The 12653-nt window shown below is 35.4% G+C and overlaps 1 protein-coding gene across 1 annotated transcript; it reads right to left on the reverse strand.

Moving 5' to 3' along the window:
• Positions 1-186: 186 nt before the first annotated feature.
• On the reverse strand, positions 187-10617 carry LOC131948783 (uncharacterized). Its single transcript, XM_059310468.1, has 5 exons — positions 10475-10617; positions 8760-8909; positions 8280-8396; positions 6854-6920; positions 187-4504 (listed from the first exon to the last, which is right to left on the reverse strand). The coding sequence occupies exons 1-5, from the start codon at positions 10526-10528 to the stop codon at positions 2157-2159; spliced, it is 2736 nt and encodes a 911-aa protein (XP_059166451.1). The 5' UTR covers positions 10529-10617; the 3' UTR covers positions 187-2156.
• Positions 10618-12653: the final 2036 nt, after the last annotated feature.

The following is a 12653-nucleotide window of genomic DNA, read 5'->3' on the forward strand; positions in this document are numbered from 1 at the left end:
CTGATGTGTGGAGGTGAGACTGATGTGGAGAGAGAAGAGATGTGATGAGAGATCAGTATGGGTTTCTAACAAGTCAAGTGAGATGTTAATCTGCTCAGGCCATGTGATTCTCCTCGACACTGTAACCTCACAATAAGAAATAACTACACACAGTTAAAAGAATCAATTATTTAATTTAATCATGGAACTGACTTGCATGAGTATCAAATACTAGATGAATCAAATGTACAAGATCACAAAATAATGTCACAATATAAAGCATTGACTGTTTTGTCAGACAGGCAAAGTGGGGTAAGGGGGTGGGGGACAACATGGTTATATAAGATGAAGCTTTAAACAGTGATGAAACAAGGTCGACATAGTAATACTAGTTTTAAATAAAACCATCTAAAACATTTCTACATTCAAAAATTGGTTGGGAAAAAAAATCTGAAAGTAAAGCAGCTTAAGTGCTTTACCTAGCAACACATTATTTGAACTCATAGAGTTTAGTTTATATTTCAAATATTAATTTGTCCGTTTCAAACTAAGAATCTTTAAAAAAGGTTTGATTGGTAAAAAAAAAAATTAACTATGGTTATCAACAAAGTGGCTCTACATTCACTAATTCTGTACAAGAAAAATAATCTAAAGCAGTTCTTGTAGTATGTGCCTGTTTTAAAAATAAATATTACCTTCAGTATCCTGTTTCAAATACTAAAGTATATTGTGCGTTGCTGTAGTTCTGACAGTTAAAAACAAAATACACATAAAATAAACAGATCACACACTATTTTAGTGCAACCACAGTGCAAACAATAAAATGATAGTGCATTACCTATGACATCAGCGTGGACTTGTGTAATTGTCATTACCATATAAATAATAGGAATACTTAACATTTGTTTAAGAGTAGGTTAGTATAAGCCTCAACAAATTCTTAATTAATTCCTAGCCTAAACTGATAATAAATAAACAAAACTGAATTTAATCTTGAAACCAAGACTGTAAAAAAATGTTTTGTAATTTTTAAGAGCACCCACTTTTTACTTAATAAAATATAAATAATACTGTATTGAATTTGTAAATTTCTTTGCAGAAAAAAAAATAATTATGAAAAATCTAATTATTTTAAAACTATTTAAAGCACAAAATATTCTAAAAATGGTATGTTGCATTTGCCAAGAGGCATGAGTAGCTTTAAGTATTGGACACTAAAAACAAGAATTTTTGTTCTAAAATAATGTGACATTTAGCAACTGCATTTTACACAATTAAAAGGAATTTTTATGTTTGACACTAGAAAAACTATGTTTTTCAGCAATAACTGGCTATCCTTATGTTCAGTAATCAGGTTTTACACTTGTATAAGCAAGCTTTGTCTTAAACAAAGCACGCAAGCTGTCATATTAACATATGGTATATAGCACAGACTTGCAGTGTAAGATACAACAAACTAGTACAAACACAAAAAGGGAGACTACTACACTATGTAACCAGCAGTTTAAAATTGTAATAGGCTAACAAACGTTTCAAATTTCATTATTAACATTACTGGCTAGTGAAGAACTGGGAATAAATCCTCTCTAAAGACATACCATTTAACAAAGATTGATGTAACTCTTCAAGACCTATCAAGTAATTTATCTATCTAAACTTAAAAAATGAAAGAAAGCAGATAGTTCTGATCTAGATAGAAATGAAAATTTTTAAATTATTTATTGCTTGCCAGTATTGCCTTGAACTCCATTAGTTTTCTTTCTGACCCAGTTAAAGTGTTGAAGCTACTGTTTTATATAATGCTTAATTACACACATTTTATTCATAGCAAACTCCGGTTTTTAATATATCATTTGATTAACTGAATGACAATGCCCAATCTAACCTTAAAAACCTTATGAATGGTGGCCAGTACATTACTTAAAAGCTTTTTTGTACAACGAGTGCTTAGTTCTTCTAACAGATTGTGAAACATTAAATTAAATATAATAAATGCTCAATTTTTAATGTGCAGATTTCAATTCAACTGTGCAGCATATAATATGTTACAAAATGCTTGTATGGGGAAACCAAATACAAAATGAGACCATATGAAGAAATGATGAGCACAATGTGATGATTACCATACCCGTCTTAGTCTTGGAATTATTGTCACACAACATTGACCCTCAGCAAATTTAATCATCATCTATACATATTATTTCTTGGATGTCATCATCATCATTTAAAAACGTAGAAGGAACCGAAACAGTGTTCTTCAAATGCTCCATCAGGGAGGAGGATTGGGCACTGGGTTCTTGCAGGCTGGGTCTGGTATTTTTCAATACTGGAATGCTGGGGGTTAAAGAGTTTCTAGGATTGGCTCCTTTCATATTGCTGGAGGGTATATTCTGTACATTGGATTGAGCTGTTGATCTAGGCCTGCTTGTAGAGAAACTCGTTTGTGGGGGTCTGCGGTTGTTCAATGAAAAACTAGTCTGTGGGGGTCTGCGGTGCTGCAGGGTGGACAAAGTTGGGGGTCTAGACTTGGGGGTGTCTGTGATGTAGTAAGTATCTCCATATGCCTGAGGTTTATGCTGACTCTCAAGAGAGGACTGCATTTTACCATCCCATATACTGAAATAATCAAAGTTTGATAGTCTCCGTACATTAGGGCCAGTGCCTCCATTTTGTTTTTTTACACCTGCACTTTGCTGGCCCACAACACCAAAAGTGTTATTGCCATTGACATGAGAAAAAGGCCCTCCATCGTATTCCCGTGTGGTTAACTGCTGTTTCCTCCGACTGTTAAAGCCTTGACTATACTTATTGGGCTGTGGAGTACTGTCAGAAGCAGAATTATCCAAAGAGTAGGTTGAAGGAGCAAGAGATGTGTGTCGACTAAGGTGGGCAGACGAGGGCAATTTATCCACTCTCTGACTGGAGTTACCATTTTTAACATGATGGTTGGAGGCTACAGGTGTCTGGCCATTCATGCCCGAGGTGAACCTGGTGTTGGACAACGGGCGAGCGGCTGGATTTACTGACCTGGATGATGGGTGGTGGTGAGGAGAGTTCCTCGGCGGTGATGGGGTGTGAGTGGTTCGATTCCTGAAAATATTCGGGACATGAGGTGGTGATGGCGGCAGATGTGATGAGAACGCTGGCCTGTTTACAGGATGGTGAGGGCGACTCGAATGATTTTGGTGCAATGGCGAGGATCGTTGATTTGCATTGTACACAGGGTTCTGTGTAATTTTTTTCTCTTGCGGGAACCCTTGAATTTTGGACTCGGGTATGTCAATTTGTGTAATGCAGATATCGTCATCATAAATAATATTCTCAGCTATGATTATCTTTCTTTCCTCAGTCCAGGACTTGATTTCAGCCTTGGACAGTTTTTTCAATAAAACTTTACACACTGGCAACCTCCTCTGCAGGCGTCTGCTCCTTGTGCTCAGGCCAGTTCGAATATGCTCGTCGAATTCTAACTTGTCTTCACGATTAAATTTGTATTTATGAACAAAAGTAGACCCTCTTCTCTTTTTCTTAAAAGTTATTCGAAACTCATTATTTCGATACCTTAATTTATTGTAACTGTCCTTGTCTACTTCAGTTCTGCAATAACCCTCAATGTCTTTAATAATATTTAGGTGACTCTCACCTTTGACATATTTTTTAATGCGCTGACCTAAGGGTGAAGTAAGGTCCAGGGTTAATAAAGAAATCTGGAGAGGATCTCTGCCTTCCTCTAGAGCTTCTTTATCAGCCCATTCATCTTCAACAAAACAAAAACTTAGCCTTCTACGAGAGCTGGTCTCACTGTCCCGACTCAACTGTGATATCAGCGACCTGGACGCACGCGGGGACGCTGATGGTGGTTTCACAAATGAGGGTGGGGGCACGGCACTCAGTGGACCTTCCACGGATACAATCTCGCAGTCCAAGTCTATCTCTTGTTTTACCTCACTCTTGGCTTCTAGATCAGCTTTCTTGGTCAGGCACGTGGCTGACAGAAATGCATCTTGTGACAAGTACCTGCTGGGGTGCTGATAGTGACTTGTATTCCGTCTCCTCTGTCTGTTTCCCACCCACCAGGCCCCCGTGGACGGAACTTCTTTCATCTCCTTACATTCTTTTATCATAAGCCTCCTCTGGTTGTGCCTCTCCATAATCTGATCCAGTTTCTTCTGACTCCGTGTTTTTAAGCTGACCACAGGTTTCTTGTTTACTGTGGTCAACGAAGAGGGTGCTGTATAGGGGTGTGGCTTCTCCTCCCTGGGTGCAGGCTTTTGTAGACTAACCATGGCATCTCCACCAGCAAAAGCTTGGTGAGTGGTAACCTTGTGCTCAGATGTGTGAGAGTCACTGCCAGAACCAGAATCCTTGTGAGAGTCACTGCCAGAACCAGAATCCTTGTGAGAGTCACTGCCAGAACCAGAGTCCTTGTGGTTCTCCCGGCAGATGTTCTGGTGGACAAGGACAGCGTCATGTCTGGAGAACTGTTTAAGGCAGAAGCAGCATACAAACACCGGCCCTTCACTCTCTGGTCAACAGAAATTAGAAAAAAGTTTATCAACTTTAATCAACACCAAACAATTAGAAATCAATCATCAATAACAGATGTTTGAAATAATTTAGAATTCAAAGTCTCTCAACTCATGCATAACAGATTATATTTTTACGCTAGAAAATGTAAACAAAATACATCAAACAATTATGTTTTAATAGTTGGGCATAAGTAGGTGATAAAACAAAAACAGCTATGATTTAATTTGATAAAATTTGGACTACATGAATCCCTAACAGATACAATTTCATATTTTAACCCATATTCTGCTAGCGTCGCACTTATGGGACGCTTGTAAAAAAAATTGCTAAAATTTATTAAAAACTAGTTAAAACACAAATTATGTTTCATTGTATTTGAAAATGGCTAGACTATTGAATTTGTGTGTGTTTTGTGAAAAAAATTTATTTATAAAAATGTTATAGTGCCGGATTTGCAGGACTTGTCAAAATGGCGGAAAAAAGAAAACATGCGCACAGGAAAATGCATATCTTCTAAAATATTAACATTTTAAGTGCAAAATACATTGAAACTTGTAGCAGTACCATATTTCTATCTGATAAAAATTTAAGAATAACATTTTTTTTTACTACTTCGTTATAACAAGTGTACAACAAGCGTCCCATAAGTGGGACGCTAGCAACGAATGGCCCCATGTAGATTGTTACACAAACGTCACATTTATTGGACACTAGCGAGAAACACAGATGCAAATGTTTATGTTAAATGGTTATTTATGGTGAAACAATTGTTGACTTTGTTAACTGCTGACTTTGGGGTGTTAAGTAGTATATATAGATATTAAGTTATGACCTTGACCAATATTTATGCAGATTGTTACACAAACGTCACATTTATTGGACACTAGCGAGAAACACAGATGCAAATATTTATGTTAAATGGTTATTTATTATGGTGAAACAATTGTTGACTGTGTGTACTGTTGACTTTGTGGTGTTAAGTAGTATTTATAGATATTTAATTATGACCTTGAGCTATATTTTCTTATATATTATTGTATTAAAAAATAGCAAATATTGAAAAACTTACATTTTATTTTTAATTTTTCAGAATTACACTTACTGAAGTATTTAATACCATTGAATACAAACTAATTTAGTATTGCTGTAAATTTACTAGCGCGTGATATTAAAATTATAACAAACCAGAATAATAACAATGGCCACGATTTAGGTGAAATGATTCAGTCATGGGGGTTGGTTAACTCTCTTCATATACGAGAGCTTAAACTACATATAGCAGAAATGTGAATTAGCTGTGTACAGCTGTCATGCCCCAATAATATTCCCCTCCAAAGGTTCCCAATACCAGTTTTACTTTGTTAACTTTTTTAGGAGATCCCTGGTGTTAGATTGGGAGCCGTTTGCATAGTGAGGTGCATACATGGATGAGAGCCATGAACACTCAATACAAGCCCCCAGAGACGGATCCGTGCCCTAGAAATAAGATGTGTGATGTCCTAATGTACGCCTGTGAGGGGGGGGGGGGGGGATAGCGAGGGTAACAAAAGAGAAGATGGCTGGATGACATCTGGGACTGGACCGGATCATCTTTTGCAAATTCACTGAGGGCAGAGTTTCTTTCAGGCATCATTTCGGAGGAAGGTGGGGGGGGGGGGGGGGGGGGGCTCTGCCCCCAGAACAAAATGGAATTTATATACAAAACATACTTTTACCAATGTCCACCCTTCCCCTGAAATTTAAGTCCCCACCCCTGAAAATTTCAAGTACGCCCACCAAAAAATCAATTATTTATATTTAATTATATTACATTTTCGATAAATAATAACAATATTTGTGATCATGTGTGTCTCATTAGATGTACTAGTCACAGCTTTACTTATTTCCAAGTGTTAACCACTTTGATGGATGTTAGATTGAAAGAAAACTAGACTTTTGAACATAATTTCTGCATTTTAGACCATGGTATGGCTAACCCAATTGATCATTATCAGTATTTTTAGCTGTCCTAAACAATGTAATCATTGGTCTAACAATACAAAAAAATCAGTATACAGCTTAATTTTCGCGTGAATAGCCATATTTCGTGATAAATGATTTTATTTTTCAATAAATGTACATGGGGCCATTCGTTGCTAGCGTCCCATTTATGGGACGTTTTTTAAAAAATCGATATTTAAAAAAGTATTGATTTAAAAAAAAAATCCATAGTCGTTCCTTTATTCAGTGCCCAAAAGCTAAACCATATCAAAAAATTATAAAAATTTGAGACCTTGGGATAATATGGGTTAATATAGAAGTAGCAAGAACCTGTCTAATGCCCTATAATGTTAAAACATCCTACCAGCTGAGGACACATCTTGATTTTCATCCTCGTCATTGAGTTGAATGACCTCAACACCATCTACAACCTGAATAAACATTGTTGATTAGACAGGTGGTCAGTTGTTGAATGAACAAGTAGTCAGTTGTTAAATGGACAAGTGGTCAGCTGTTAAATAGACAAGTGGTCAGTTGTTGAATGGACATGTGATCAGTTGTTGAATGGACATGTGATCAGTTGTTGAATAGACAAGCAGTCAGTTGTTAAATAGACAAGTGGTAAGTTGTTAAATAGACATGTGGTCAGTTGTTGAATGGACATGTGATCAGTTGTTGATTAGACAGGTGGTCAGTTGTTGAATGGACAAGTAGTCAGTTGTTAAATGGACAAGTGGTCAGCTGTTAAATGGACAAGTGGTCAGTTGTTGAATGGACATGTGATCAGTTGTTGAATGGACATGTGATCAGTTGTTGAATAGACAAGCAGTCAGTTGTTAAATAGACAAGTGGTAAGTTGTTAAATAGACAAGTGGTCAGTTGTTGAACAGACATGTGGTCAGTTGTTGAATGGACATGTGATCAGTTGTTGAATAGACAAGCAGTCAGTTGTTAAATAGACATGTGGTCAGTTGTTGAACAGACATGTGGTCAGTTGTTGGATAGACAAGTGGTCAGTTGTTGAATGGACATGTGATCAGTTGTTGAATAGACAAGCAGTCAGTTGTTAAATAGACTAGTGGTAAGTTGTTGAATAGACAAGTGGTCAGTTGTTGAACAGACATATGGTCAGTTGTTGGATAGACAAGTGGTCAGTTGTTGAATGGACATGTGATCAGTTGTTGAATAGACAAGCAGTCAGTTGTTAAATAGACAAGTGGTAAGTTGTTGAATAGACAAGTGGTCAGTTGTTGGATAGACAAGTGGTCAGTTGTTGAACAGACATGTGGTCAGTTGTTGAACAGACATGTGGTCAGTTGTTGATGTGATCAGTTGTTGAATAGACAAGCAGTCAGTTGTTAAATAGACTAGTGGTAAGTTGTTGAATAAACAAGTGGTAAGTTGTTGAACAGACATGTGGTCAGTTGTTGGATAGACAAGTGGTCAGTTGTTGAATGGACATGTGATCAGTTGTTGAATAGACAAGCAGTCAGTTGTTAAATAGACTAGTGGTAAGTTGTTGAATAGACAAGTGGTCAGTTGTTGAACAGACATGTGGTCAGTTGTTGGATAGACAAGTAGTCAGTTGTTGAAAAGACATGTGGTCAGTTGTTGAACAGACATGTGGTCAGTTGTTGAATAGACAAGTGGTCAGTTGTTGAACAGACATGTGGTCAGTTGAATAGACAAGTGGTCAGTTGTTGAAGAGACATGTGGTCAGTGATTTAACATGATAACAGCTCTATAAAAGCTGGACACAACAGCAAGATGCCTCAAACAAGATTCCTTACCTCGACCTCATCGTCTGACACAGGAATCTCATTGATTCGACACAGGAGATCCTCCACACCATGATATGAATAGCAGCTCTTGACCAGCTTGCGTAGGATCTCTAGACCATTCTGTGGCTACAGGACAAAAAAGAGACAAAAATAACAAAAACTAGAACTATAGCTTGCGTAGGACTTCTATACCATTCTGCTGTAACAGGACAAAAAAGAGACAAAAATTACAAAAAACTAGAACTATAGCTTGCGTAGGACCTCTAGACCATTCTGTGGCTAAAGGACAAAAAAGAGAAAAATTACAAAAACTTAAACTTGCGTAGGACCTATACCATTCTGCTGTAACAGGACAAAAAAAGACAAAAATGACAAGAACTAAAGCTTGCGTAGGACCTCTAAACCATTCTGCAGTCACAGGAAAAAAGTAAATTTGGTATTGTAACAAGTCAAGAAAATGGTAACTATGATGAAAGTTGAGCTACTGACATGTGCAGGGTCCTGAGTGTAGAACTTTGGGTTCCTCCACTCAATATCTGCAGGCCACCATGCTGGCTTGTCTGATTCATCTTCAAAGCTGGGGACGTCCCCATGTGATGTCATTGAGACTAGCACACGGATCAGCGTCACCAGGTTTGCCTGGGTTCATTCATTAGATATATTTAGAAATTGTACTAGTTTATTTCAATAATGTTTGAATTACAATGGTCATTTTACTTAAGAATGTACCTTCAAACTAAGTGGTTAAACAAATTGTACCATCAGATGATGGTCGAACTTTGGGCTAAAAATTATATTTCTTTAAAATTAAAGTTCAGTTCTGTAAACAACTGATGTGGAAAGCATTTAATCGAACAAGTAGTAGTGAATCAGAATACTTTTTTTTAAAAAAGGTGCCACTGTCCAAAAAAAGCTTGCTTGGGGGGAGAGAGAGAGAGAGAGCAGGCTACTGGTTAAAATAATACAATCAATAGAACATCACACTGAGGTTTTCTTCTTCTGGTTTTGCTAGTACTAATAGTAATAGCATTAAATAGTCTTATACATTCTGATAACTGTGGTGGCCAAAATTGCCCAGCAGAGAGCCAGTGACATTAGGAACCTATCAATATCAATATAGCTCCTATCAATCAATATCAATATAGCTCCTATCAATCAATATCAATATAGCTCATATCAATCAATATCAATATAGCTCCTATCAATCAATATCAATATAGCTCGTATCAATCTATACCAATATAGCTCGTATCAATCAATATCAATCTAGCTCCTATCAATCAATATCAATATAGCTCCTGCAATAACTTCATCCATAGTTTCTGACCATTATGTTAACTACATGTGACTCTATATCAGTCCGGTTCTTACAAGAAGGACCAGCAACAAAACAGTTTCCATCTATACAGTTCCCATAATTATGACTCTCAACAATATGTGCTTTTCATTTAACTCTAGCCTTGAGTTTAACTCCCACTTAACTAAGCTCTTCTGAATTTTCAGCATCTGCAATAAGTTAAACTCTTCCTGTTCATGAAACTCCCAGATTGCACTAATATACTGCCATAAAGTAAGCTTCTTCTCAATATAAAGCTATACAGTACTTAAGATTTAGTCCTTGCCATACATAAAGCTCCTGTGGAATGTTTATGCACTTTTTGTTACTTTTCTTAGAGATCAATCCGTCATTATGTCATTATGATGTTGGTTCTTTAGTCAAGAGCCAAATTGTCATGAACCATTTTGTGTGAAGTTATTTTGAAGGTAGCCAGTTTGTTGAGGGCCAATTAATTAAGAAACACATTGCATTGAGACTAGTTGGGAACCAATGTAATTATGACAAGCAATTTAAAGGTGGATCATGTTTACATTTTAATGTGTTGTGATGCCAGTCATACTTAAACAAATATTAAGACATTCTGTTTTTAAAATTATTAGAAGTCACACCTATAAGACGCATTAATGAAAACATTTTAAATTAAAATTAGTGACAATATATTTTATCAGATTTCAAATCTTTAAAAATAATGCCAATGCTATTTATTTATAAGACCATCTACATATTTTATAAAAAGCTATGAATATTGGCAATGTACTCAATCATAGTTTCAATAAGACTACATATTGTTTGAAACTATTTAGAAATACAACCTACAACTAGCTCAGATAATTTTGAATTAAGGCAAGATGACTAAATAACTCACAACTGTAGTGTTACTCAGTGTTATTGGAGGCAGCTCTTTCCCATGATCCATCATGTACTGCCCCCAACTAAGGTGTCAGAGCTCAGGGTTGTTCATGAATGCTGCAGCTTACACTGGAGGTGGTGCAAGAGGAAATGCATGTTTACCTAAGTTCAAAAAGGAAAAAAACATTAGTTATAATTTCATTGGAAGTTATAGCATCGTATACATACACAGAGAAATATATACAATTAAAGAGAATTAATTGAAGATTTTAAAAATGCAGTTAATAATAAATTACAATTAATAAGAAAAACTGCATCATGCAGGAATGTAACCTTTGAAAATAATAAAACAAGGATGAGACCTTTATAAAAGCAAGCTTTTAACCCTTTATTTACTGACGGTACTTATAAGTACCACTTTAATTAAGTGCCTGTATTATTTTTAATGTTATACGAATTTTTTAAATTATTGAAGTAATTAATTTAAATAGTATTATCTCCCCTGAGTCGCCGGTAGTTAGAGAGATCGATGTTTTTTGAAAATTAATGGTGTGGCATCATTTTCAATGTCTTGCTATATCGATAGTTCACAATTGTTCTGTACAGTTCTCATACACGTTCCTGATTTCCCTTTATTTTATCTTATTTTTCAAGTTTTCAACCCCGAATATTTTTTATTGGCACCTTCAATAGTCAGGCAAACGCATTTAACTTCTAGCTATACAATTTTAATCAAATTGTCTTTGTATTAGATCGATGTTTACAGGTGGACTTATAAGTACCGCCAGGGCACACAGTCATTTTTTTTTAGGATTTTTAGGAAATGGCAGATTTTTTATGTGGAGTGACATAAATATTATCTTGATAATTAATTATCGAAATGTACTCAAAAAATGATATTTACACATTGATAAGAAGGTTAGCATATGGTTTACCTAAGAAATATTGTAATTACATGTTAATTTCTAGTAGTAAAAGAATAAAAAGAATAAAGGTAGCAGTTGCAGGCTCGTTTACTAGGTTTAGTATACTTCATTTGTATACCAAAGCCTAGTTCTAGTTGTAAGATTTAATTTGTTAGTTATATTTACTGCAATAAACTGTCTTGCCTACAGTAACTAGCATTTACGTAATGTATACCTGTAGACTAGTGATAGTCAATACTTCTGCATATAGTATAGATCTATAAGGTAAATTTTAATCACATTGAGCTCACTTCTATTTATGAACTTTACAATGTAGTGTAGACTTGTCATAACATTCTAGTAGGCTACAATCATACTAGTATTACTAGTAGTTGTGTACTGAATGACTAGGCTTTTGTTTATTTATGCGGCTCATTGTAATAGCTATTGGAAGCTTCCAGTAAAAGCATGTTCAGTCCGGCAACCGTTGCTACACCAGAAAGACCACAGACAAAAATGAGGGAGCATGACACGTCAACGACTTTTGCTGTGTTTGAGGTCTAAGATGTGTTCCGATAGAAAATCCAGTAAAAATCGTACTCAAAATAAACTTTTGTGCTGTATTTATGTGTGAAAATTACAAAAAATGATTGTTATAATGATTGCCATGTTATTAGTTAATAAATTGTATCGTTTGTTCCTGTTTTGTAAAAAAAAATTTTTTTTTGAAAAAATGCCCTACATTCCTGACGGTACTTATAAGTACCAATATATGTTTGGGCCATTAAAAATTTATGAACGAAATTTCCTTCGACATATGCTTTAAAGGTGCCAAAAGCAATATGATAACACATTGTTTAAGTAAAAATATCATTCAGAACCTAATTCCGTAAATAAAGGGTTAAATGTACTGAAAATAATAGAAAATAAAACAATCATTTTTTCTGTAGTAAAAGAAATGGCTGCTAAAATGAGTAAGAAGTAGTATGGGCAACCAATGCTTTTACTAAAGAAAACAAAGCGTATTTAAATTTAAAAACTAATTTTATAAAGGTTTTTATACTCATTCTACTTTTCAACTGTTAACTAATTCTGAAATTTAAAAAATTTAAAATATAAGTCGATATTTAAGTTTTTTTAAAAATTAGTAATTTATGACTACAAATATTTGTTTTAAATCAGGTCAGCAGCTGGAGATCATAGCTGTAAATAATAAACTGCAATTATTCGTAATTGTCTCTCTGACGTGAAAAAAGTTCACAACAGTTTATCACACCGGTAGAGAGAGAT

Source organism: Physella acuta, unplaced genomic scaffold, assembly GCF_028476545.2.
Source record: "Physella acuta isolate Inbredline_101_S28 unplaced genomic scaffold, ASM2847654v3 ptg000660l, whole genome shotgun sequence".
NCBI lineage: Eukaryota > Metazoa > Mollusca > Gastropoda > Physidae > Physella > Physella acuta.

Excerpts from the sequence above, each read along its gene's own strand:
- LOC131948783 (XM_059310468.1), bottom strand. The coding sequence starts at position 10,528 with ATGATGGATCATGGGAAAGAGCTGCCTCCAATAACACTGAGTAACACT. Across the intron at positions 8,397-8,759 it reads ACACTCAGGACCCTGCACAT|CCACAGAATGGTCTAGAGAT; the intron begins GTCAGTAGCTCA and ends TTTGTCCTGTAG. Across the intron at positions 4,505-6,853 it reads TCAAGATGTGTCCTCAGCTG|AGAGTGAAGGGCCGGTGTTT; the intron begins GTAGGATGTTTT and ends TCTGTTGACCAG.